The sequence below is a fragment of the Callithrix jacchus genome, chromosome 4 (genome assembly GCF_049354715.1).
Source record: "Callithrix jacchus isolate 240 chromosome 4, calJac240_pri, whole genome shotgun sequence".
Taxonomy (NCBI): domain Eukaryota; kingdom Metazoa; phylum Chordata; class Mammalia; order Primates; family Cebidae; genus Callithrix; species Callithrix jacchus.
The window spans coordinates 91,327,501-91,353,455 of NC_133505.1; the positions used below are offsets into that span (position 1 = coordinate 91,327,501).

The 25,955-nt window shown below is 41.4% G+C and overlaps 1 protein-coding gene across 8 annotated transcripts in view; it reads right to left on the reverse strand.

Moving 5' to 3' along the window:
• Positions 1–25,490, reverse strand: part of SYNCRIP (synaptotagmin binding cytoplasmic RNA interacting protein) — a 34,556-nt gene extending 9,066 nt beyond the window's left edge. For 3 of the 8 annotated variants that reach the window (XM_078369743.1, XM_035296274.3, XM_017971242.4), the window contains exons 1-10: positions 25,392–25,490; positions 22,957–23,116; positions 22,133–22,251; positions 21,907–22,014; positions 18,417–18,530; positions 18,141–18,317; positions 6,341–6,476; positions 4,889–5,094; positions 1,821–1,970; positions 1,380–1,501 (exon numbers count right to left, since the gene is read on the reverse strand). In XM_078369743.1, the coding sequence (XP_078225869.1) occupies positions 1,380–1,501; positions 1,821–1,970; positions 4,889–5,094; positions 6,341–6,476; positions 18,141–18,317; positions 18,417–18,530; positions 21,907–22,014; positions 22,133–22,251; positions 22,957–23,104 (1,280 nt within the window). In that variant the 5' untranslated portion in view covers positions 23,105–23,116; positions 25,392–25,490. Of the gene's footprint in view, positions 1–1,379; positions 1,502–1,820; positions 1,971–4,888; positions 5,095–6,340; positions 6,477–18,140; positions 18,318–18,416; positions 18,531–21,906; positions 22,015–22,132; positions 22,252–22,956; positions 23,117–24,460; positions 24,986–25,391 lie in introns of those variants that run through there. The other 5 variants (XM_008994736.5, XM_002746784.6, XM_008994735.5 and 2 more) reach the window with 2 other exon arrangements.
• Positions 25,491–25,955: the final 465 nt, after the last annotated feature.

The window sequence follows — 25,955 nt, forward strand, 5'->3', positions numbered from 1 at the left end:
AAAGAAATATAAAAGTTATTTTACACTGCCTTTAGTATATCCGAGAGTTTGGAAAATAGAGCATTAAAACTAACTCTTTGTAGTCGTCCCTCTTTTACACTATCATCAAACCTACGAAGTATATTTTCTTTGGTCCTGGAACAAGCATGAGTCACACTTGGATAATCACAGTACAAGAGTTACTACATAATTTAGTCTGATCCCATTTTAGAATTGAAAAAATTGAGGCTCAGAAATTGTTCAACTTGTCCAACTGCACAATTATCTGCAGAAACTAGAACTTAACTCCCTGGTTATGAAGTAATTAAAATATGTTGAAGCATCCTCCTCTTCTTTTGAATCCCATACAGAGCAGAGAACTAGCCTTGAATAGTATTAAAATAGTATTAACAGTGATTATTGTTCTCACATTCATCAACCATTTCCCCTCTTCTCAGAAATTGCTTCTTTTTAAGAGCTAACTTCAATTCTTACCCAAACTAAGTTTCCTTCAGTCTTAAGCAGATACCTACTTACAGATTATCTAAAAAGGTCTCCCCAGTTAGTATACCTCACTACACATCTACTTGTTTTCTTATCATACTACTATATTATAATTTCAATAGTCATTTATATTTCAAAATCCATCCATCCCTTAGGGTGGCAAGGGACACTACTGGCAAAGAACCAGTCTACATGAATAGAGATTTAACATTTCCTACTTCTCAGAGAAAAAGCCCTCTCTCCACCCTTAAACCAAACATATTAAGACATTTAACAGCTAATATTTAACACATTTTCAGGAGCACATTCCATAAAATATGTAGAAAATATGCGACACAGGCCAGGCACAGCGGCTCACACCTATAATCCCAGCACTTTGGGAGGCCAAAGCAGGTGGATCACCTGAGGCCAAGAGTTCAAGACCAGCCTGGCCAACCCTGTCTCTACTAAAAAAAAAATACAAAAACTAGCCAGGCACTGTGGCTCACGCCTGTAACCTAGCTACACAGAAGGCTGAGGCAGGAGAATCACTTAAACCCAGGAGGTGGAGGTTGCAGTAAGACAAAGGAGTGCCACTGCACTCCATCCTCAGTGAGTGAGGCTCCATCCCAGCCAAGAAAAAAAAAGACAGACTTTTCATTTTGCCAATTTACCAAAATTCCAGTTATTTACAATTCTGATTATTTTCAGAAACAGAATATATGGTCAACAGCAAGAGCTCAATAAACACTTTTACACTTTTATAGTTCATTGGTGTTTATGACTCTCAAAGCCTTCAAGTCTTTAAAAGAGGTGTTCTGCATTTGTTTAACATGTCTGATCAACGCCTGTTATTTTCCAATTAGTATATCAATATTAAAATTTATGTAATTTTTAAGTATACAAATTTCACTCACATTTGATTTTTTGCTGCTTGTCTCTGAGCTTTTCTTTCTTTCCTTTTCTGATCTGGTGGCTTGGCAAAAACAATTTCAATATTTTCTCCCTCCAAGTCTTTGCCATTCATTTCTTCCATAGCCTTAAAAAATTATGTGATAGTCAATATAAAAATAGGCCTTTCAGACAATAATTCATTTAAAGAAAATCATTTATCATTAATGTTGGAAGGACAAGTGAAAGCCTCATGCAGGCAGTCAGATAATTTTATTTAAAGATGCAGCTCAACTATTTTTCATTTTTACTCAGAAAACTGCCAAGGTCACTAAAACCAAAAGGTTAGTTTGAATGGATTCCATAGACTTCCAAGTGTCAAACCAATTTGTAAAAATATCCTGAGATTCTAAAATGACTGAAGTTGTTAAGTCTGATTTAGATTCCTATAATTCCACCGTATTTACCTTGACAGCACCATCTCGCTCATCAAAATGAATGAATGCATAATCTTTTAGCTTCTTCACTCGTTCCAGTTTCCCAAACTGACTAAATGCCTTTTCTAAAATCTCTTCTGTTACAGTATTGGCAAGGTTGCGTACAAACAGCACTTTTACCTAGGGGGAAGAAAAAACCTCCCTGTATTATTTCCAAAAAGTTCAATTTCTAAGATGTCACCACCCCACCCTGAAAAGTTAAATCACAATCCATTAGAAGAATGTCCATATAAAAAACAGCTTTCAATTCCTTGGGTAAATATCAAGGAGCAGAACTGCTATATCAGGTTGGAAGACCTCAAATAAATACACAGATGGCAAAGACCTCAATATAATCTGTCATTAGGGAACTGCAAGTTAAAACTATTAGAATGATCAAAATCCAAAACACTATAAACGCAGTAAGAATGTAGAGCAACAGAAACTCTCAATCATTGCTGGTGGGAATGCAAAATGGTACAGCCCCTTTGACCCAGCAATCCTGTTCCTTACTATTTACCCAAAGTTGAAAACTTATACCCACTACAAAAACCTACACAGGGATGTTTATAGCAGCTTTATTCCCAATTGCCAAAAATGTGCCAGACGCAATGGCTCACTCCTGTAATCCCAGCATTTTGGGAGGCCAAGGCAGGCAGATCACCTTAGGTCAGGAGTTTGAGACCAGGCTGGCCAACATAGCAAAACTCCATCTCTACAAAAAAAATACAAAAATTAACTGGGTGTGGTGGCACATGCCTACAGTCCCAGCTACTTGGGAGGCTGAAACATGAGAAATGCTTGAACCCAAAAGGCAGAAGCTGTAATGAGCCAAGATTGCGCCACTTCACTCCAACCTGGGTGACAGACGAGACTTTGTCTCAAAAAAGAAAAAAATCCCCAAAATTGAAAGAAACCAAGATGTCCTTCAGTGGGAGAATGAACAGCTGTGGCACTTACAGAACACAATATTGTAACTGACAGAAAAAAATGAGTTAAGAGCCAGCCACAAAATGACATAGAGGAACTTTATTTATTACTAAGAGAAAGAAGCCAATGTGAAGGTTATATATATGGTTCCAACTATCTAACATTCTGAGAAGGCAAAACTATGGAGACGGTGACTGCCAGGGGTTGAGTGGGAAGGGATGACTTAGGAGAGCACAGAGGGTTTTTAGGGTAGTGAAACTATTCTGTAGAATACTATAATGGTGGAAACATGGATATACATTTCTCCAAATATGGCATGTGCATCTAGAGTGAGACCTCATGTAAACTATAGATTTTAGGTGATCAATCTACATCCATCAGTTTTAACAAATGTACCATTCCAGTGCAGGATATTGGCAGTGAGGGAGGTTGTGCCTGTGTAGGGGGCAGAAATCATAAGGCAATTCTGTGTTTTTTGCTGTAAACCTAAAACAGCTCTAAGGAAGTCTATGAAAAAGAATACGTAGACTCTAGGCTACATTAGTAATAAGTAATTATTTTGCATTAAAAAAAAATCATCTTTTCCTAAGAATGTAAATACCATGCCCTCTAAGAGAGCTATTGAAATGTTTAACACTTAACCCAAGTGGTCAAAACTAATTAGAGCCTGCTTTGAAATCTTAAAGGGGGAAGGACTAATAAAAATATTACTAAAATAAACTGTTCCCTCAATCCTGAAAGCTTCACAAAGTATAACTACAAAGTTTAACCTTTTTACTAACATTATCACTTCCTTGTAAAATCCCTGAATACCATCTGAATGTGCTAATCTGAAGTGCTAACCCAGACTTTATAGGCCAGAGGAAGAAAGAATCCCAATTATTTTCTGTCCTCTAAAACCATTTATCCTTCAACAATATTCATAGTTCTCCTGGCAGTTCACATTACCCTCCATTTAACTAAACTAGTGGTATCTGACACTTAACCTCTAAGTAATAAAGGGGGATTGGCTCATGCCTGTAATCCCAGCATTTTGGGAAGGAGAAGGATTGCTTTAGGCTGAGAGCTTTAAGACGGGCCTGGGCAGCACAGGGAGATTCACTCTGTCTCTTCAAACTTTTTCTTAAAAATTATCCAGGTGTGGTGGTGCACACCTGCAGTCCTAGCTACTTGGGAAGATCTCGAGTCTGGGGCTAATAAGCTATGATCATGCCCCTACACTCTAGCTCTGGGCAACAGAACTAGCCCCTGTCTCTTACAAAAAAAGGGGGCAAAGGATAGAACAAATAACCGCAAATTATTGACTAGTGTGTAATGAAGTGTTGACTCAAGAGATGTTTATTCTCATAGAATGACTCCACTGACTGCTGAACCCAGGATGCCTAATAATGGCTAAATATAACTACAAGCAGCTCTGCTAGGTTCAGTACAAGTCATTTTTAGGAGTAGGACTTTTAACCCCAAAACCATGTCAGCTGATGGTACCATTCTCAAAAACTAAAATTGCTCTTAACCACACAAAAATGGAAGTGAACCGTCTACAGCATCTAGGCTAACAACTTCATTGTAAGATTGTGATAGCTATACAATTATGGCTAAGTATCCATGAATCAATTACTACCTTCACTTTCCAGGCACATGGTATTTCCAGTTTGAGCTCCCTATTCCCTTAGTAAATAACATTTCTCTCAACTCTAAAAATATGGTTTTAAAAAGATGTATACAGGGCCAGGCATGGTGGCTCACCCCTGTAACCCCGACACTTCAGGAAGCCAAGGTGGGTGGGTCCCCTGAAGTCAGGGGTTCGAGACCAGCCTGACCAACATGGTGAAACCCCAGCTCTACTAAAAATAACAAAAATAAGCCAGGTGTGGTGGCGGGTGCCTGTATAATCCCAGCTACTCGGGAGACTGAGGGAGGAGAATCAATTGAATCCAAGAGGCAGAGGTTGCAGTGAACCGTGATTGCACCATGGCACTCCGGCCTAGGCAACAAGAACAAGACTCTGTCTTAAAATATAAAAAATAACAATATAAAAATGTATATAATTCATTTCATGTTTTCTGCCCCCACCTCCACCCTTCTCCCAGTCATCCGTCAAAAAAGATTTTTAACTTGACTATCATTACCTTTGCCATAACCTCAGGATCAGGATCTTCTATAGGATCAGCCCATTCAACAGTTCCAACATTCCCCCAGACTTTGACTTTACCACTCATTAACCTACGCCTTGCCTGGGCAGCTGTTTTGTGATCTTCATATTCAAGAAAGCAAAAGCCTCTGTTTTTTTTCTTGTCATCCGGTTGGTGGTATAAAATGACGTCTGTAAGACCCTCTGCAAGTAAGCAACCATTCCAGGGAAATTAGATGAAATAACTAGCAAATACAAGTGAATCAAATAATTTATTTCTCTAAAATCCTTCTTAAATATCAAACAGGATAATCATCTCTTTTCTTCACTAGACATCTTTATAAAAGACTATCAATTAACAGGTCTAAATTATTTTCCTAATCTATTGTTTCTGAGTTTTTCAACACAAATCTCCATGGAAAGAAATTGTGTCTTTTTAATTAGACCTAAGGACTATTTTTGCTTCCACTAATTAAATCAGAGAGACAAATAAAAATTTTCATATAACTGTTACAAGAGAAAGGCAGTATAAATCATATATGGCTAGATATTTTTCTTATTATGAAAATACTTCTCTGGCCTTCGATATCAATGGCTTTATTTGAAATGAAATGTGTACTGTATAAAAATTTGCAATGATCCTGAAGGTTGATAACTGACTGATAATTTGTTAAACAATGTAGGCTGATAAAAATATTTTCTAATAAAAGCAACATGTCATTTAAAAGTTGTTATAAAAGATGTTTTACAGTTCAAAAAAATGTTACCATGTTGACAATGTATAAACTGCTTATGGGCCGGGAGCAGTGGCTCATGCCTGTAATCCCAGCACTCTGGGAGGCCGAGGGCAGATCACCTGAGGTCAGGGGTTCAAGACCAGTCTGGCCAACATGGTGAAACCCCATCTCCACGAGAAATACAAAAATTAGCCAGGTGTTGTGGCACGCACCTGTAATCCCAGCTTCTCAGGAGGCTGAGGCAGGAGAATCACTTGAACCTGGGAGGTGTAGGTTGCAGTGCCACTGCACTCCAGCCTGGGTGACAGAGCGAGTCTCTGTCTCAAAAAAAACAGAAGAAAAAAGAAATTCTGCTTATGGCAATACTTATTATTCCTGTAATTTGAAGAAAATCAAATCATTATTCATACAATTCTACCAAGAACACCAACACCTAAAGAAAGAACACACAAAGAAATACAATCTTCCAAAACACAGAAAGAACAATGATTTTGCAGAATAAATTCAAATCCCAGCTGCATTCCTTACTAACCTGTACAACTTTTAGCAAGTTATTTCCCAAATCTGAAAAATGGGGTTATCTATACTTCATCAAGTTGTAGTAAGGATTCGATGAGTCAAAAAATGTGTTTAGAACAATGCCTGACACACAGAAATAGGCTATTATCTTCATTATTAAAAGCTGCACCTCATTCCAAATAAATCCAACTTACCTGTTACTTTGCTAAATTCTTCAAGAATTTGTTCCTTGGTTTTACTCTTAGGAATAGAGCCCACAAAAAGCCTATTGTTGGCAACTGAGATGCAGACACCAATGTGTTTTCCAGAACGAATTTCATGATTATTATACTGAAAGGGGAAAAAGTGCATCATGTATTTAAATCACTTATAATATCCAATTAGAAGTGTTTACTATAAAAGATACACAAGAGCAAACCATCCTTTAAAAAGTAGTGTACCTTAATTCCCATAAAAGGGAATTATAGACTGAGAAACCAATTATATTGACAAGACCCATTAACAAGTTTGTGAACCAGTTTAATGCAAAAAAAAGTTACTAAATCCTTTATATTTAGGAAACTTGATTAATTAGAAATCAGATCTGCAGCAGCTTAAATAAAAAAATTGCCAGTTCCTCAATAACTTTTTCTTAAATTCATCTCGTCAACCAGTTATCCTCATGCAACGAAAACTGATTCCAAGACCAGCAAAATCTCTGCCTTTCTGTTAACCAGCACCTTAATCTATTTTTCCATTTTCCCTTCCTCTTATTAAAAGAGGCAATAAGAAATTTTGGGCTTCAAATATTTAAGTCTAAAAAAACAGCTTTTATTTCTGAATCCAACTGTACTTTTTCCCCATTTCATTTTCATTATGCACATAATAAAGTTATGAAGGAGAAAGAAGATTGGTTATGGCAAAAGTATATATAAACAACTTTAAAACTATAGCAAAAAGTAAATTTTTAATTAACCATACCCCACAGATTATCATAAAGCAGAGTCAATACGCAATGTATCGAAGTGACAAATCTACCAATTAATATTATTTACAAACCCAAGTTCAAAAGTATCCAAGTTACCTGGAAAAGTGGATTATATATGGGTTACATAGTTAAAACTGCCTCAGAATTTATGTCACTAAAAATGGCAGCAGCAGCAGCAATAATTATTGATTAATCCTCCTGCACTTAACCTCAAAATCTATTCTACACGTGGAGCTACACAAACTAAATAACTAACATTAATATTCATACAACTTTATAGAACCACCTTACAGCATAAGAACCATTCTTGCTATCATGCCTTTTCTTGCTAGGTACATCACGTGTAACAGAAAAAAACATATGTAATTCAGAAAGTCAAGTCTTTCCTTTCTCCACCTCCAGATAATCAAAATTTAATAAAGTTCAAATACCATCATACCTCCAGTTCAGAACAATTTCTTGCTTCCTACCCCACTATTACGTACAGGCTATTAAACTGCATGGCCATCCTGATCCCAGGTTTATCTCTAGTTCTCTACGTTGAAAGCCAGAAGCACAATATTAAAAACATTAAAAAGATCACTCTTGCTACTTCTCCTTTCTCTCTCAAATACCTTTTTATATCAATTCTCAAGCATAGTTTTTATACTCCTACAGCTCTGAAGAAACTCCCTTCCCTGATACTTCCACCATACAAATTCCTCTGGATACCTGTAAATTGAGTTCAACCACCCAATACTTCAATCCATAAATCCTATAAAGGTCAACAAGACACCCTTCTGTGTTAACACAGACCAACAGTTTTGAACAGGAATGATTTTACACCCCAGAAGACATTTGACATTCTTGGTTGTCACTATTTGGGAAGAAGCAGGGACTTGCTAATGGTATCTAGTGGGTAGAAGCCAGAGATGCTGATAAACATCTTATAATTCAGAAGACAGCCTGTCACAAAAAATTATCTGGTGTAAAAGATCAGCCATGCTGAGGTTGAAAAATCATGCCATATACTTTTTCTCATACAGCATTCATGTCTTTCTCTTCCATTAGACTAATAATTGTTTAACAGCAGAAATGTGTTACCTGAAAATAGCAGAGCTATGGCTGAATCCATCATTGCCTGGAATTATGGACAAGTAGATTACAATGCCTTATTTAACAAATGAAAGTAAACTAAGAACAAAATAAATCACTTTAAAATATGTACGTTCCCTAGAGTCTTATAATCTAGCATCAAGCAGCAAGCCTTAGCGACACAACAGTGGTTTTTAATTTGGTCATGAAGTCAGTAATTCTAGTAATTAACAAAAACAATTAAAATATCAGAAAAAGGTGGGAAAAAATACCAAGTTTAAAGGCAAAAACAGTTATTTTGGGAGTGACCAATTTTAGTATAATGGGGGAAAGTGATGTTTTCTAAATGTTCTAAGAGCAGGAGCTATTAACTACAAGAAAATACCTAACTCTGAAAATCTTGTAACAAAAACTTGAATTCTTAGTTTTACCAAGAAAAGACACCATTGAGAGAAACCAAAATCCTTGTAAGAAGTCTATGAGGGAAGGACAAGACAACAGAGGCAACACTTCCATTAACCGTCAATATTAACAATGCCGCTTCAAATTATTAATGACTGCTTCCATTATTATCTACAGAAAGACCACTTTCTTCCTCCCTATCAATCATCACTAGCCCTGATGCTGATCAATTTAGCCAAGGCAGAGTAGGTAGAAAGTATAAAGGAAAGCTGTGGTCTCTGAACAACGTAACAGAAAGATTTAGCAGGACTTATAAACTGCTGATTCCTCTCTACCCACATTTTTTTCACTTAAAAAACCTGAAGATGGCCGGGTGTGGTAGTGGCTCCCACCCGTAATCCCAGCACTCAGAGGTCTAAGCAGGCGAATCACCTGAGGACTTCAAGACTAGCCTAGCCTAAAAATACAAAATTAGCCAAGTGCACACCTGTCGTCCCAGCTACTAGGGAGGCTGAGGTAGGAGAATCGCTTGAAACCAGGAGGGGGAAGTCGCAGTGAGATGAGATTGTGCCACTACACAATCATCCTGGGTGACAGAACAAGACTTGGTCTCAGAACAAAAAAAAAAAAGAAATCTTTAATGTGGACGGCTTTGGAGATAGTGGCTTTGCTGAGAAGTTAGGACTGAGCAACTTATTCTGCATCAGATTCCAATTTTGAATTGCTAAATTTCCGGGAATTTGGTGACTATGAAGGAAAAAAAGGGACAAAATTCTGAGCTTCAGTAACAGCAATGTTCCAGACTGTACTACCATGTTCTTAAAAACTGAAACCTCGCCGGGTGTGCTCAGCACTTTGGAAGGCCGAAGTGGGTGGATCACGAGATCACGACCATCCTGACCAACATGGTGAAACCCCATCTCTACTAAAATAGAAAAAGTAGCCAGGTGTGGTGGCACGTGCCTGTAGTCCCAGCTACTCGGGAGGCTGAGGCAGTAGAATTGCTTGAACCTGGTAGGTAGACGTTGCAGTGAGCCAAGATTGTGCCACTGCACTCCAGCCTGGCAACAGACACTCTGTCTTAATAAAAAAAAAAAAAAAAACCTGACACCTCACGTTAATGATAATTACTCTTCATTTCCTATTTGGTCCATCTCACTGGGGTACTAAGCTTGAAAGCTAGATTTTTTTAAACGAACTTAAGGCCAATCTTTCTAGAGTAGGAAAGATGAGACCTTTTTTTTGCTCATTTTTGATACTACTGTAGTGTCCTGATACACTTACCTCTTGAGTTAGGGTTTACTAGTATTAAATTAGAATCTCTTATTCACATTTGTTTTTTCTATTGCCCCATTCTCCATCTAGCTCAAGTATCTGCCGGGATACTTTTTTTTAAGCTGATTGAATGGCATTAGAGTAAGAAAGCTTAAGCAATTCAAATATACATACAAAAAAGCATGTGTAATCCATATATGGACTGTTGCTTCAGGAAGCATTAATTTCTAGATACTGCTTTTGTTATAGCTGGACAATATAACCATAGAGTCTCCTTACTTTGCTCCTTTAATGATTTATTTTCATTGGAGAGCCAGTTTACTCTGTTACCTCTAATTGTTTCAAGTTTTCTTGTGTGTGTTTTGTTCATCATCGTTGCCAAGGCCAGAGTGCAGTGGCATGATCTTGGCTCACTGCAACCTCCACCTCCTGGGTTCAAGCCATTCTCCCACCTCAAGTCTCTGGAGTAGCTGGATTACAGGCGCCCACCATCATGATGGGCTAATTTTTATATTTTGAGTAGAGAGGGGGTTTCATCATGTTGGTCAGGCTGGTCCCAAACTCCTGGCCTCGGGTGACCCTGCTCTCCTCAGCCTCCCAAAGTGCTGGGATTATAGGCATGAGCCACAGCACCCAGCGTAAAGATTTCTTAATTATAAAGTGTTCTTCACATTGAGCCAAAATCTACTTCCTTAAACAAACCTATATGCTTCCCCCAAATGACAGAATTTCATACACCTGGCACACATGCACAGGACTCAGTTGTTCTTTATGCTTGGTTAATCATTTCTTCCTTGATAGTAGCAAACTCAAGTAACCCCAAGAAATACTGACACTCAAGTGTCACTAAAAAGTGACATTCTAACACAATATTGTAAATGTAGACTGAAACAGAAGTCTAGAATAAACTGGAGCTTATTACTAATATTCCACTTCTAGACACCATACCACTCTAACATGTCCATGTTACCCTAGCTTATTTGGCAACCAACCACACCACATTACTGACTGACACCACAGCTTACTTGTTAAACTAGTTGTGTAAATACTTAACTTTTGTCAATTCCATCTTGATAGATACAAACTTTCTTTCCCAGGAGATCAAAAATTTTTCAGATCCTGTCATCCAAGGTATTAATCCCTGCATGCAGATTCAAGTTACCAAACACATCATGAGCAGTCCAACTACACCTCCATTTCAATCACTGATAAAAACTGGAATACAACTTAGAGCATAACACTATATAGCCTTTCATTTCTCTTTCAAAATCTTTGACCTCTCTCCTTTCCACTGCTGCCACCCTTCTCCTGGCCTTTGTTCTCTTTATTCAAATAACCATCATTATTCAGCCACTTACATCATGCCACTAGGTGGGGGAGCACCCTATGCAGCTTAGCCCCATATGATCGCCTGGAACTGATTTTATTACAAGTTTTATTTCCACAAAACACTGCTTCAACTAGATGCACTTTTTTTCTTCATTGTGTTGCTCAAACCTCTTTACTGCAAAGCCATCTCTGAGAACCCTAACCCAGTCTCCCTTCATCTTCCTTTACCCTTCGCACCATTTGCTCCCATTTTGACAAAATGGGAATGAGTAGTCTCTCATGTTCTGTAAGCTCTCTTAAACTGTGTATCTGCAGTAAAAGTTTTTATGCTCAACACAATTATTCATGCTAAATTATTACTAAAATATTTCTGAACCCATCTTGTTAATTGCATTCATCAAAATGGCTGTACAAGAGGCAAAAGCAGGTGGATCGCTGGAGGTTGGAAGTTTGAGACCAGTCTGGACAACATGGTCAACATACTAAAAATGCAAAAAAAATTTAGCCGGGCATGGTGGTGAACTCCTATAGTCCCAGCTACTTGGAAGGCTGAGACAAGAGAATCACTTGAACCCAGGAGGCAGAGGTAGTACCACTACATTCCAGCCTGGATGACAGAGTAAAACTGTCTCAAAAAAAAAAAAAAAAAAAAAAAGAAAGAAAAAAGGCTGTACACACATTATGACGGTATACACGACCAATTTGGTGAATAAAACCATCAGAGCTATTAAAATTGTTAATCTGTAATGTGCAAATAGATTTCATCTATTCCAATGTTTATAACATAGACGCTATTAGCATTTCATCAGGATAGTAAGACTATCATTGAATTGCAGCATCACTTGGTCTTGGGCTCCAATTCAGCAACACACACCTGCCTACCGTCCTTCATGGTCTTTAAATCAACATGTGCGGTGAGGTAAGAAAACATCACCACCTATTATTTACCCTAATCATTAGGGCAGAGTGTAGCACAGAAATGCAAACTGAGGCTACTAAAACAGCAAAATGGTTCATGAGCTATACAGGAATATTAGATAGCACCAGTCAGCTAGTCAGATAATTTATCCAGCACCTACTACATAATGGGTCACAGTTCTAAATATCAGAATATTAGAGAGAGAAAAAAACATAGATTCTAATGGGGAACAACATGTAAATAATCCACAAACTCAAAAAAAAAATTACAAGTAAAAAAAATCATCCAAGCAAAATCTTTTTGAGACGGAGTTTCACTCCTCTTGCCCAAGCTGGAGTGCAATGGGGCGATCTCAGCTCACCACAACCTCCAACTCCTGGGTTTAAGCAATGCTCCTATTTCAGCCTCCCAAGTAGTGGGGATTACAAGTGCATGCCATCACGCCTGGCTTATTTTTGTAGTATTAGTAGAGACAGGGTTTCACCATGTTGCCCAAGCTAGTCTTGAACTCCTGACCTCAGGTGATCCATCCACCTTGGCTTCCCAAAATGGTGGGATTACAGGCATGAGCCACCACACCTGGCTAATTTTTGTATTTTTAGTAGAGACAGGGGTTTCTCCATGTTGGTCAGGCTGGTCTTGAACTCCCTACCCCGGTGATCCATCCGCCTCAGCCTCCCAAAGTGCTGGGATTACAGTCATGAGTCACCACATAGTATCTATTTTACCATTCTTAGGATATTGTCATGGGGCAACTGGGTAGTAGGGTGCTCAATGTCACAAAAAGTCTTCTACCTGACTGAAAAGAAAGCATCAGCCATAAATGGGCTGCTTTCAACCCCTATGACAGCAGAACAGCAGAAGGCAGCCTTAAAATTAAAATGGCCATGGCTTGGCTGTGCACGGTGGCTCATGCCTGCAATCCCAGCACTTTGGGAGGTAGAGGCAGGCAGATCACTTGAGGCCAGGAGTTTGAGACCAGCCTGACCAACATGGCAAAAACCCATTTCTAACATAGTCACTATTAGCTCTGTGTTAATAAAGATAAAAATATAAAAATTACAAAATACAAAAATTAGCCAGGTGTGGTGGTACACACCTGTAATCCCAGCTACTCTGTGGCTGAGGCAGGAGAGTTGCTTGAACCCGGGAGGCAGAAGCTGCAGTGAGCTGTGATCACACAACACCATTGCCCTCCAGCCTGGTGACAGTGTGACTTGGCTGAAAGGGTAATTAAGAGGAAGAGTGGGGAAAGAGAGGTAAGAAGGAACTTGCCTGGATAGGGCTTGTAAGTCATTTTTCAGCATAGGAATGTTGTGATCTAACCAATGCTGCCGGATATAAAAAGGGCAACGGAAGGCAGTGAGACTAGTTAGGTTTCTTCAATAGACTCAATGGTACAAATGCTACCTTAGACTACAGTAATGGCTTCTTCAATAGACTGAATGGTACAAATGCTACCTTAGACTACAGTAATAGCAGCAAATATGATAAAAACTGTTAGACGCTAAAATATTTTGGCAACAGACATGACTTCCTTAACTCTTTACACTACCTAAACCACTACATAATTTAAAGTATCAGGCTACTTGGTGACATGTAACTTTTACAGTTAGCTTAAATCGTTATGTCTAATTAACACTAGGGATCCCAGCTAAAGAAACTCCCCGCCAAACAAGGGCTGGGATGTTTAGCCATATGGCCTCAGGCAAATCTATTAAGTATTCTACAGAAGGAAGATAATGCCACTTACCTGGCAGAAAGGGTTGTTGAGGCAGAATTTAAAGGTAATAATGTAGCATCTAGCAAAGTTCCTGTCCCTTAACAAGCACTCAAGCAGTACCTATTAACCTTTTCACAAGTTTAGATCTTGCTTCCCTAGCTAATTATCATCATTTACTAATAAGATTTTTTTTCATTCCCCAAAATAAAGGTCAATGTTAGCCAGAATTAGGATCACGTAAGAAACCTGCAGTTGCGGCCAGGCACAGTGGCTTACGCCTGCAATCCTAGCACTTTGGGAGGCCAAGGCGAGCAGGTCACGGGGTCAACAGACTGAGACCAGCCTGGCCAAGAAGGTGAAATCCCATCTCTACTAAAAATATGTAAGTCAGCTAGGTATCGTGATATGCGCCTTACAGCTACTCACAGGGCTGAGGCAGGAGAATCGCTTGAAGCTGGGAGGCAGAGACTGCAGTGAGCCAAGATGGAGCCATTGCACTCCAGCCCGGTGACAGTGCAAGACTCCATCTCAAAACAAACTTGCAGTTGCTTCTAACTTCATGCCTCTTCAACTGTTAACATCAATTAACCCATTTTTATAAGTCCACATAGAAACATGGTCTACAATACTTCCTAACCTAGAAAACTAATCATTGCTGTATCAGTATCAACAACAATACCAAATACCTAAAACTATCTCAACCTAAGATATTTCTCCACTCAGAAAGAAACAGAGATGCTTCAATCTTGTCTAATCTATATATGAATAACGCAAAGGAGGCAAGAGCTACTTGCCCAACATTTAGTTATATATAACTAGAATGACACTTCAATTAAAAATTCACTTTGGGTAGAATTGTAACAAGTACAATCTCAAAATGTAACACAGTAGAGACAGTTTCCAAAGTATGTTCCCTTGAGGAATATACTTAGAAAAAAAGTGTATACATTTCCACAAATGAATACAAAGTAGCAAAAAAAAAAAAAAAAAATCCAATCAACTTGAAATTTGTATTTTCTCTAGAATGCTTCAATTACTTCTTTCTCTAAAATCTAGTCCTTTGTTGTGCTAAATACAAATCCACGAAATCCTACCCACAGTAAAGCATACTTTAAAAAAAAAAAAAACGGCCAAGCATAGTGGCTCACGCCTGTAATCCCAGCAATTTGGGAAGCCAAGGCAGGAAGACCACTTGAGGCAGAGTTCAAGACCAGCCTGGACAACACAGCAAGAACACCTGTATAAAAGTTTAAAAATTAGCCTAGAATGGTGGTGCCCCCATGGTCCTAGCTGCTTAGGAAGCTGAGGCAGGAGGATCATGTAAGCCTAGGAGTTCAAGGTTACTGAGCTTTGACACGACACTGCACTCCAGCCAAGGCAACAAAGACCCTGTATCAAAAAGAATTTAAAACAATTTACTAAAATGTAGGCTGGGTGCAGTGACTCATACCTGTACTCCCAGCACTTTGGGAGACGGAGGCGGGTGGATCATCTGCAGTCAGGAGTTTGAGACCAGCCTGGTCAACATGGTGAAACTCCGTCTCTACTAAAAATACAAAAATTAGCTGGGTGTGGTGGCACACACCTCCTTTCACCTCAGCCTCCCAAAGTTCTAGGATTACAAACCACACCCTCTGGAAGTATTTTTTAAAAGGCAACAAAGGCCAGGCTCAGTGGCTCATGCCTGTAATCCCAGCACTCTGAGAGGCCAAGGTGGGTGGATCTCCTGAGGTCGGGAGTTCAAGACCAGTCTGACCAACATGGAGAAACTTCGCCTCTACTAAAAATACAAAACTAGCTGGGAGTAGTGGCAGGTACCTGTAATCCCAGTTAGGAGGCTGAGTGAGGGCAATCACTTGAAGCTGGGAGACAGAGGTTGCAGTAAACTGAGATCACACTATTGAACTCCAGCCTGGACAACAAGAGTGAAACTCCATCTCATTCATTCATTCATTCATTCATAAATAAATAAATGGCAACAAAATGCACAACCTCCTATTAATTAGGTAGTACAAAATACTTATGCCCCCAGAAAAGGACTCAAATCACAACAGAGAAACCCAGAAAGAAATGTAAAAAGTTTTACGAGAGTTAATTCCCAGGCCAATGAAAAGGGATGCTTGACTATCCATAGAACTTTCTCCATTATATTTTAAAACTACATTAATAAGACTATATTCTAAACAGCCTACAGCAATATGATTTGGATCATAATATATTCATTAAATAAGGCAATTACACAAACGGAAACATTTCATAGTGTCTAATGGCACTAAAAATCATTGTTACTAATGGATTATAAACCATCTTCCTCTAATGATGTATCTTTACTATAAGGTTTCTGCAAATCATAAGTTATAGTGATCACCTACCATAATTAGTATATTTTGATAGCAAGAATTAAGTAACTTACAGCGTCAGTTTAATTACAAAATGTTAAAAAAAAAAGGATCTGACACCACTAGCTAAATTCTGCAGTGGTCCCTCAGTACATATGTGAGACTGGTTCCAGGAACCCATACCAAACACCATGAATGCTCAAGTCCCTTAAATAAAACAGAGTAGTGTTTACACATAACCTACAAACTTTTTCCCATACATTGGCATATTGTTATTTTTATTGGGATTTCTGGGAAAATCTTCAATCCTCAGCTAGCTAGAACTGTGAATGCATAAGTCCAGAGAGCCCACTGTATTAGCTTTCTGTAGTAAGATACCTCATTGCTCAATCATTCTGCATTTTCATTTACTGCTACTTTATTGCTACTTGGCAAAAATATTATATGCTTTTATATAGGAGATTAAATTAAAGGATTCTGGGCCAGGAGAGTTGGTTCATGCCAGTAATCCTTGCACTTTAGAAGCAAAGGCAGGAGGACTGCTTGAGGCCATGAGTTCAAGACCAACCTTCCAGGCACAGTTGCTCACACCTGACATCCCAGCACTTTGGGAGGCTGAGGTGTGCAGATCACTTGAGGTCAGGAGTTCGAGACTGTCCTGGCCAACATAAATCTGTCTCTACTAAAAATATAAAAACTAGCTGGGCATGGTGGTATGCCACTTGCAATCCCAGCTACTCTACTCTGGTGGCTACGGCAGGAGAATCATTTGAGCCCAGGAGTCAGAGGTTGCAGTGAGCCAAGATTGTGCCACCACACTCCAACCTGGGTGACAGAGACTCTGTCTCAAACAAACAAACAAAAAAAGACCAACAGAATCAAGATAGTGAGACCCCACCTCTATAAAACCTAAACAAACCATAAAAACAAACTAAAGGATTGCTAAGGTACCTCTTTCTAGAGCTCTAAAGAGCCCCTCAAATTGAGCTGCTGAAATTAAAATTTTGACAACTCAAAAGATTACCAGTAAATCTGAATTCCCTCTAAAATAGGAAACACTCTCTTAAGAAGGGTCATGATTTACAAAGAACTATCTAAATTCCCAATTCTCTTTGCAAAGACACTTAATATTCTTTCAGGTAGCATACTCTTTTACTGTTAAACTACCATCATATTCAATCAAGCATACCAGTGGGGAGTATTCAAGCAATATAGAAAAAAAAGAGTTGGCAGAGTGCAGTGCCACATGCCTGCAATCCCAGCACTTTTGAGAGGTTGAGGCAGGCAGATCATGTGAGGTCAAGAGTTAGTTCATGACCAGCCTGACCAACATGGTGAAATTTAGTCTCTCCTATATACACATGGTTTATTGAACCTGAGGTGGAGAATGCAGTGATCCAAGACCACACCATTGCACTCCAGCCTGGATGAGAGTGAAACTGTCTCAAAAAAAAAAAAAAAAAAGAAAAAAAAAGAAAAAAAAAGTTGGAAAAATTACTAGGTCCTTACCTAACATCTGGTATTTTTAAATCAAATATTGCCACTCAACATAAAATCTTCATTTCATCAACTAGAAATGCATCAGTGTCTTTTGTGAATTATTTTAGAGAAAAGGATGACCCAGGTATGGCAAGGAAGTATAACAGCCCTTATTACAATTACTTTTCTTAAATCTTTTCACATTCCTATAAATTTAAACAGACAAAAAAATCACTAAGCCAGGTGTTTATAAAAACAAATTACTAGAAATTCTACCATGCTACCTTTTAGATGCTGAATCCAATCAACTATACATGCAAAGAGTATCACTACAATGCTTGAACAGTGAATGTGGGAGGGAAAAAAAAAAAACCTGCCTAATCAGTACTTCAAAAAATGTTTGGTAAACTCTTAGGCAAACTAAGAAAAAAACTTGATATTAAAGACAGTGAATGTGAAAACTGAAGGGAAAAAAAGGACAACTTACCAGTTTAACAGCCTCCTGAGCTGCTTCTTTTGTACAAAAAGTGACAAACGCATAACCTCTATTGAGACCAGTGAGTGGATCCATCATTAGACGAAGATCCCATATAGGTCCAGCTTTCTCAAATAATGGAACAAGTTCATCCTCAAACAGATCTCTTGGGATCTTTCCCACAAATATCTGTAAATTAAATATTAAGTAAAAACCATGGAGAATTGCTTTAGGAACCCAGACACCTGTGATTTTACTATAAAAGATACAAGTTTTTAGTTGCTTTACCTCAGTGCCAACAGAAGGCTGCTGACCTGAATAAACGGAATCTGGAGGTGGTCCCCCATACTTCCTCTGTCCAGTGGTCACATCAAGTGTGTAGCCTGTTCTTTCCAAGAGTGCCTTGAAAAGTTCAAATGTCATTAATACACTGAATTCAAAAAACACCCATACATTTAGCAGTTAATATCAATTTTGCTCAAATCTTTCCAATTATCTTGGCATGTTCCCTCATAAACAGGTTTCTGATGTCTGTTTTAAAATTTCCCTTTAACGTGTACTTGTTATACTCCCAAATTATTATCAAAATTTCAGGGTCTTGGCCAGGCGCAGTGGTTCACTCCTGCAATTCCAGCACTTTGGGAGGCTGAGGCGGGTGGATCATGAGGTTAGGAGTTTGAGACCAGTCTGACCAACATGGTGAACCCGTCTCTATTAAAAATGCAAAATTAGCCAGGCGCGGTGGCTCACGCCTGTAATCCAAGCACTGTGGGAGGCCGAGGCAGGTGGATCACGAGGTCAAGAGATCGAGACCATCCTGGTCAATGTGGTGAAACCCCGTCTCTACTAAAAATACAAAAAATTAGCTGGGCACGGTGGAGCGTGTAGTCCCAGCTACTCAGAAGGCTGAGGGAGAATTGCCTGAACCCAGGAGGCGGAGGTTGCAGTGAGCCGAGATCGCGCTACTGCACTCCAGCCTGGGTAACAAGAGTGAAACTCCGTCTCAAAATAAAGAAAAATACAAAATTAGCCAGGCACAGTGGCACATGCCTATAATCCCAGCTACTCAGGAGACTGGAGCAGGAGAATCGCTTGAACCTGGGAGGTGGAAGTTAGAGCGAGCCGAGATCACACCACTGCACTCCAGCCTGGGCAACAAGATTGAAACTCCATCTCAAAAAAAAAAAAAAAAAAAAATTTCCGGGTCTTTTTCAAATGATTTTCTAGTCTCCACTTAATTACTGAATAGTGTGCTTAGTGGACAACAATAAGTTAAGAACAATCCATCATCAACTTTCAAGACTGGATGTACTACTCTGTTAATACCACCTTTAAAAAAATGATTATAACCAATTTGGTTGAATATCTTCCAAGTTTGGATCTCTTGCCCAATAAATTCCCTATAACCCCACTCCTAGGTACATACTACCATTCTGGGCATTGTGCCAGTCTCAGAAGAAATTACACTTCCCAAACCAAGTCGAGAAACTTGAGAGCTACAGAAAAAAAAACTCCTATTACTTGGCTTTTATATGCCTTACTTCACAGGATAGCATGGTTCATTCAGAAAAAAAGTAACAGCCAAAATGACTTTTAAAACTTCATAAAATTGCAACGTTACATAACCTCTACATTTTAGCTCTCAAAAAGTAAACTACTAAAATTTACACAACTCATATTTACTTGGAGCATTAGCAGTTAACTCCTTAGTTTAGGCAAAGTACAGAAAAAAAGGACCCCTCCATTATCTGAAGGAAAAAGTAAAGAATCATTCCCCTTCAGCACGAAGCACAAGATTGGTTTTCTAAATAACAAAACCCAATTTTATAAGCTAGTACATTCTGAAATAAAGAGAGACTTAAAACTAGCCATCTGACAAAATTTATCAAAATGCTGTTAGATTTAGGATCACTTCGATCTCTGAAAATGACAGATTTTAACATTTTCTACTCAAAGGACACTAAATGTTTTTCAAAAATACTGTGTTTTATAAAAAGTTATGCCTTAACTTGCTAAGATACACTAAACGAATAGCCTATCATCTTTCCATTTTCTCACATGTAATCCCTGTGCTATAAAGGAATTATTTTTTTTAACCTTGTTATGAACCACACTTTTTGTCAATCCAAAAAAACAAAGAGGTGGCTGGCATGGTGGCTCACGCCTATAATCCCAGCAATTTGGGAGGCCAAGGCAGGGGGATCACTTGACATCAGGAGTTCGAGACCAGCTTGATTAACATGGAGAAACCCCGTCTCTACTAAAAATACACAATTAGCCAGGTATGGTGATGCATGCCTGTAATCCCAGCTACTCAGGAGGCTGAGGCAGGAGAATCGCTTGAACCTAGGAAGTCGCGGTAAACTGAGATTGCACCATCGCACTCCAGCCTGGGCAACGAGAGCGAAACTCCATCTCAAAAAAGAAAAGAAGAAAAAACTGATTCCCCCCCAAATTTCCTCTAAAAATGTCTCTATGCCTTCTCACCACAATTTAGGTCTCACTAAATATTTAAGCAGCCAGGCACCGTGGCTGGCTCACGCCTGTAATGCCCAGCACTTTGGGAGGCCAAGGCAGGTGGATCACAACGTCAAGAGATCAACACCATCCTGGCCAACATGGGGAAGCCCATCACTATTAAAAATACAAAAATTAGCTGGGCATGGTGGCACAGGCTGTAATCCCAAATAGGAGGCTGAGGCAAGGAAAATCACTTGAATCTGGGAGACACAGGTTACAGTGACCTAAGATCACGCCACTGCACTCCAGCCTGGCGACAGACTCGTCTCAAAAAAAAAAAAAACTGAAAGTCACAGACTAAATTGAACAGTTTAAAAATTTTAGTAAGTTCTAACTCACAAATGTAGACTTACTTAACAACAACTGAATTACAATGGAGACAACTATATACCATTTTTAAAGAAAAATTAGATTTAGAGATCAAACTCAATTCACTCACAGCTGGACCTGTGAAAGCCCCAAATTCAAACAGCTAACTCCTTATTCCAATCTTTTCCATATTCTAGGCTTTCCTTGTTTCCACACCATTACAACAATGCTCAAGTCCTATACCCTGAACTGATTTTCTTAAACCATACGCTTGGCTCAAGAGCACTGGCACACTACAAATCACACCAGGTCAAACGCTAATATGATCACCACACTGTTTATAAATAAGAAAACTCACCAATATAAAGATCAAAACCAAGCTGAATTTGAATCCATTCACTGTTCGGTATGATCTTAAACCAAAAAAAGCCTACCCCTCCTTGCCTCAATTTCTCATTTACATATCCACACTAAACAATCTTACTGTTAAAACTACTTTTAGATATAATGTAACAATCCATACTAAGGGAAGAGAAGGGCAGCTAGGCTAACGTTCTAAATTAACTGGGGTTTGAGACTCCCTAAGAAAAGCAGACAGTTGCTGAATGTGCACTCTCCACCAGTATTCAACTACCAGTAAGGTGGCTTTGCAGCTTCTCAAAAAATAATTTAGAGTTGACAGGTTTATTTCTTTAAATCTTTTATTGGGACTATCAATGTAACAGATTTAAACATCAGAAGCTGGATAACATGATAAACTTCACAGCAAATTGCTTTAGAAACAAATAGTTAAAGGCAAGAAACTATTTAAAAAACAGGAATTAGGAAAGATGGATAAATTATCTCAACATCTTAAAAAAATACATCCATTTCACACCCAAGGACTATTTATCAAAATCAGCAAACAGTTAAAAGGACTTTAAAACTAAAAGGAGTTTAGAAGACATACCTTAATTTTTGCCTCATCTGGTCCTTTACTAGAGTCTGCTACTTTGGTCCCTTGTTTTTCTCTCTGCCTGTAAGTCTTCATGACTCCACATAAAAAGGCACTTTTGTTCTGCAAAAAACATGTTCCATTCATATTTAACAAGTCATATCTGAATCTAATAAAATTCAGCAGACAGTATCAAAACTATTCAATTTTTTAATTCTTTTAACACTGACATTAACATTACCTGAACATGAGAGAGATCACTGTCTTTAAACTGTTGAAGAACTGCCAATGCACCGTCTTCATTGAATTCTTTTAAAGCTTCAATAGCTCTTTCATCTAAATCACTATGTGCAACTAGCCCTGGAAGAAATAAAAGTTATCGGATTTTAATATTTTTGGAAAATATTTTCTAAAGACCATGTTGGCAATACAAGTACATGTGTGCCTGTACAATTCTTCTATTCCCTTTATCTATATCTGAAAAAAACACACTTGAGCCACTCTGAACTGCATCTTGAGCTAAATAAGCCCTACCAACCACACTTACAATAATAAGCCAACTTCTTTTACAGCTTTTATCTCCAAAGTCTGATAGCTCTGAACACTAGTTATTTCCACAGCTTATAGGCTTACGAGTCCTAAAATCAACCAACAAAGTACCAGGCATGACAACTGAATCTCTACTCAATTTCAAATACCACCAGAAAAAGTAACAACCACACCAAAAAGACAAGAAAACAAGTCTACGGTTACCAAGTTATTTAAGAAGAATCCTACTATAAGAATACTCAAAAAGTCCCATGGCCTGTTCTCAACATCTAGCAGCTGTTGCTACTGTCATAGACTTATTCATCAAGCCAGCATGCAAGCCAGCCTTTAGTTCCTAACAGTCTCTTCTTCCCTCCCTCTATACATCTTTACCTCTACTTCAAACTTAACCATCACAACACGCAAAACTCCAGTTCCCACACTTATTGGAAACCACAAAAAGTTGCTATTTTAGCTCAAAGCCAGAAATCCAATAGAAAAATTTCATAATGTAATTTTGCAAGTGTTAGTTCTTACCTGCAACGTAAATTTCATCTAGTTTTTCAGCAACTTTCTGTGGTAAACCAGCATCAAGCAATGTCTGAAAATTTTCTGAATGGATAACTGCAGAAGTAGTATCCATGGGCTCTTCAGTACCATTTCCATTAACATGTTCTGTAGCCATGTTTCCAGAGATCTGTTCAAACGCAATAAGCAAAATTAAACTAGGATCTTCAAAAAGAATAGAGGACAATATGAGAGCCCCATCTTTACTTTCTCTACCATTACTACACCAGCTAGCCTGTGCCTCCCTTTAAAAAAGCCTTACAGTCACTATCGCCTGACAAGCCAGATTTGGAGCACAGGGCACAGAAGGACCGATTCACTATATTCTTCCTTAGCACCACCCCTGACTCACCTGCTCACACTCCCTAGGAAAAACCATATTACAAATACAGCCCTATCAGTACGGGTACGAGCCAGCGTGCCACATGCAGCTGTGCCCATTCGGAAAATGAGGTGTTTGTGGAGAAAGCAAAACTGGGCTCGTCTCTCTGAAAGATAAACCCCCAAAGTGCGCGCTTTTCCCGCCTGCCGCTTATAGATCGGTAACAACAGCCAGCGAAGAACAAAGCGCTCATACAAGCCACCTTCCCACCACCCAATTTCTCCACCCTTCAACCCCGCACCCCAAAGCCCGCCCCTGACTCCGCACCCAGAGCGGCAGTCTCACCACTGCGGCCGCCAGGAGCCCATTAGAAACACGTGCTCTGCGCCTTCCAATGTCCTACAACTTCCTTCAACGGAAACCCAACGAGTCCCAAACCAAGACGACCATCACCAGTTCCCAACATCAACCCGAAGCAGCGATCGGAGCCCCCAGAAAGCTGCAGAAGCACAATCTCGCCCCTTAACACCGAGGCAGTTGCGGCGCCAGGCCACAGGCTCTCCCCGCCCCCCAGCGCCGCCGTCTCCGCCGTGACACATGGCTCTCCGCCCCGGGCGCTCCCCGGGAACCGGCGACCCCCGGCCGCCCGCCCGGCCGAGACGTGACCCGTGGCGCACGGTGCAAGTCTCCACCCCTTACCCCTCCGTGCAGTGACTGCGGCGCCGGACCCGCAACCTAGCAGCGTGAGGGCGTTCCGCGAACAGCCCAATGCCCGCGGGACCATGAGCACCGCCCAAGCTCGCCGCACGGCAGCGGGACGAGACCCGCTCCTCTCCGCCCACTCCCGCGCCGCGGCGACCGCCACGACAGCAACAACTCTGAAGCCGTTCGCGGTCCGTGAGAGCCACGGGGCCGTGGAGGCGCCTCCTCCCGGAGCGCCGCAGACAAAGCCTGAAAAGCAGCAGCACATGGAGAGGAGGAAGTGGCTGCGCGGGCCGCGGCCTACTCCCAGGCAGCCCCAGTCAACGTGCTCCTCTCCCCCTAGGAATCCATTTTCCAGAAAAGCCGGTTTCTCCCCGCGCCACCCTCCCCCAGCTTACTCCACAATGTCATGGAGCTCCCCTCCCAGACCCAGGTTCTGGCGGTCGTTACCTCCCCGTTGGGCTGAGGCGGAAGAATCCTGTCCGATGGTATCGGGTTGCGGAAAACGCGTGCTCGCTGCTCCCTGTGTCCGGCGCGAGTGGAGCTGTTGTAAAATGGCGGCCGAAGCTCACGCCGCTGGCAGCAAACCCGATCCAGTTCCACTCGCCTCCGAGCGCGCTCCCGCTGCGCGCGCGCGCCCCCGCGTGACCCCCCCTTCCCTTCCCTCCCCTCCCTCGCGCGTCCGCTTCACTCACTCTCAGCCCCTGTTCTCCTTCAGCTCCTCCTTCTCCCCCTACCACCACTACCACTAGCCTCTGTCCGCCTTCTCTCGGCCTTTCTTATTCCCGTCCTCTGCTCTTTTCCCCCACCGCTCCCACTCCCGTCTGCGGTCCCTCGGGCACGAGTGGCCGCCTTTCCCCTTCTGGCTTGCACGCTCCCTCACTCCCTCCCTCGCTTGCTCGCACTCTCGGCCCAATCCCCCAGTCCCTGCCGAGTAGGCTCCTCTCTTTCTCTCTCCCGCGCTGACGTGACGACGTAGCCTACGCCTCGGGACGCGCGCCCGCGGGCTCCGCCCCCAGGCCGCACCGCCTTCCCTGCTCCTCAGCCCCGGGGTTGGGGTGGGGGGGCACGAGACCCCGCCCTTCCGCTCCGTCGGCGGCGGAGGGGCCGAAAGTGAATGAAAGACCCGCCCCTTCCCCTCCCGACACTACCCCTCCCGCTACCCTCCAGGCGGGGCGGGCCGGCTCAGCGTGTCCCACTCGTTCTCCTTTGTCAGGAGACTGGCATCTCCCCACTCCGCCCCACCCCACCCCCACCGCGACACCACGCGCACGCCACCCCCACCGAGCTCCCGCCCGCCCCATTCCTGCCTGGTCCGGGACTAGCGGGGCAGAGTGCTGTGAGAGCTGAGTGCGACCGCCGCTTCCCGGAGGGCACCCACCGGTCTGTGCGCGCCCGGCCCCCGCCCCCGGCTCCGCGGCAGCGTAGCCGTTCCAGGCGGTGTCCACGCCGCTGCCGCCGCCCCGCGCTCTCCTTCTCTGGAAGCTGCAGGCGCACGTGTCCCCCGGGGCGGGGCGAGGCAGACAATGGGGCCGCGGGGGAGGGGAGAGGCGCGGAGACCCGCGGACCTTTGGTCAGCTGCAGCGACTGTACTCGAGTGCGGGAGTCGCCCTTCTAGACTCTGTCTCCCCAGTTGGACAATGAGGCCTTCTCGCAGCCGCGCGGCGCCGCTTTCAAGGGAACCTTAGGCGAAGGGAGGGGCGCCACAGGCTTGGATGAGGAAACCCCGGCTGCTTTTGAAGGGGGAACGGGGCTGGCTCCAGTGGAGCGAAGAGCGGCTCCCGCCTTGGGATGACACGAAGGCCAGATTTGGAAGCGAAACCGCCCGGTGGTGAACGGTTGTGCAATACTCCGTTTCAGTCCCTGGCCTTTTAAGCAGTTAAGGGCTTCCTCCTGGCACAGTTTGAGCAACTTGAAACAGCACAAAGCTGCGTGGTTAGAACAA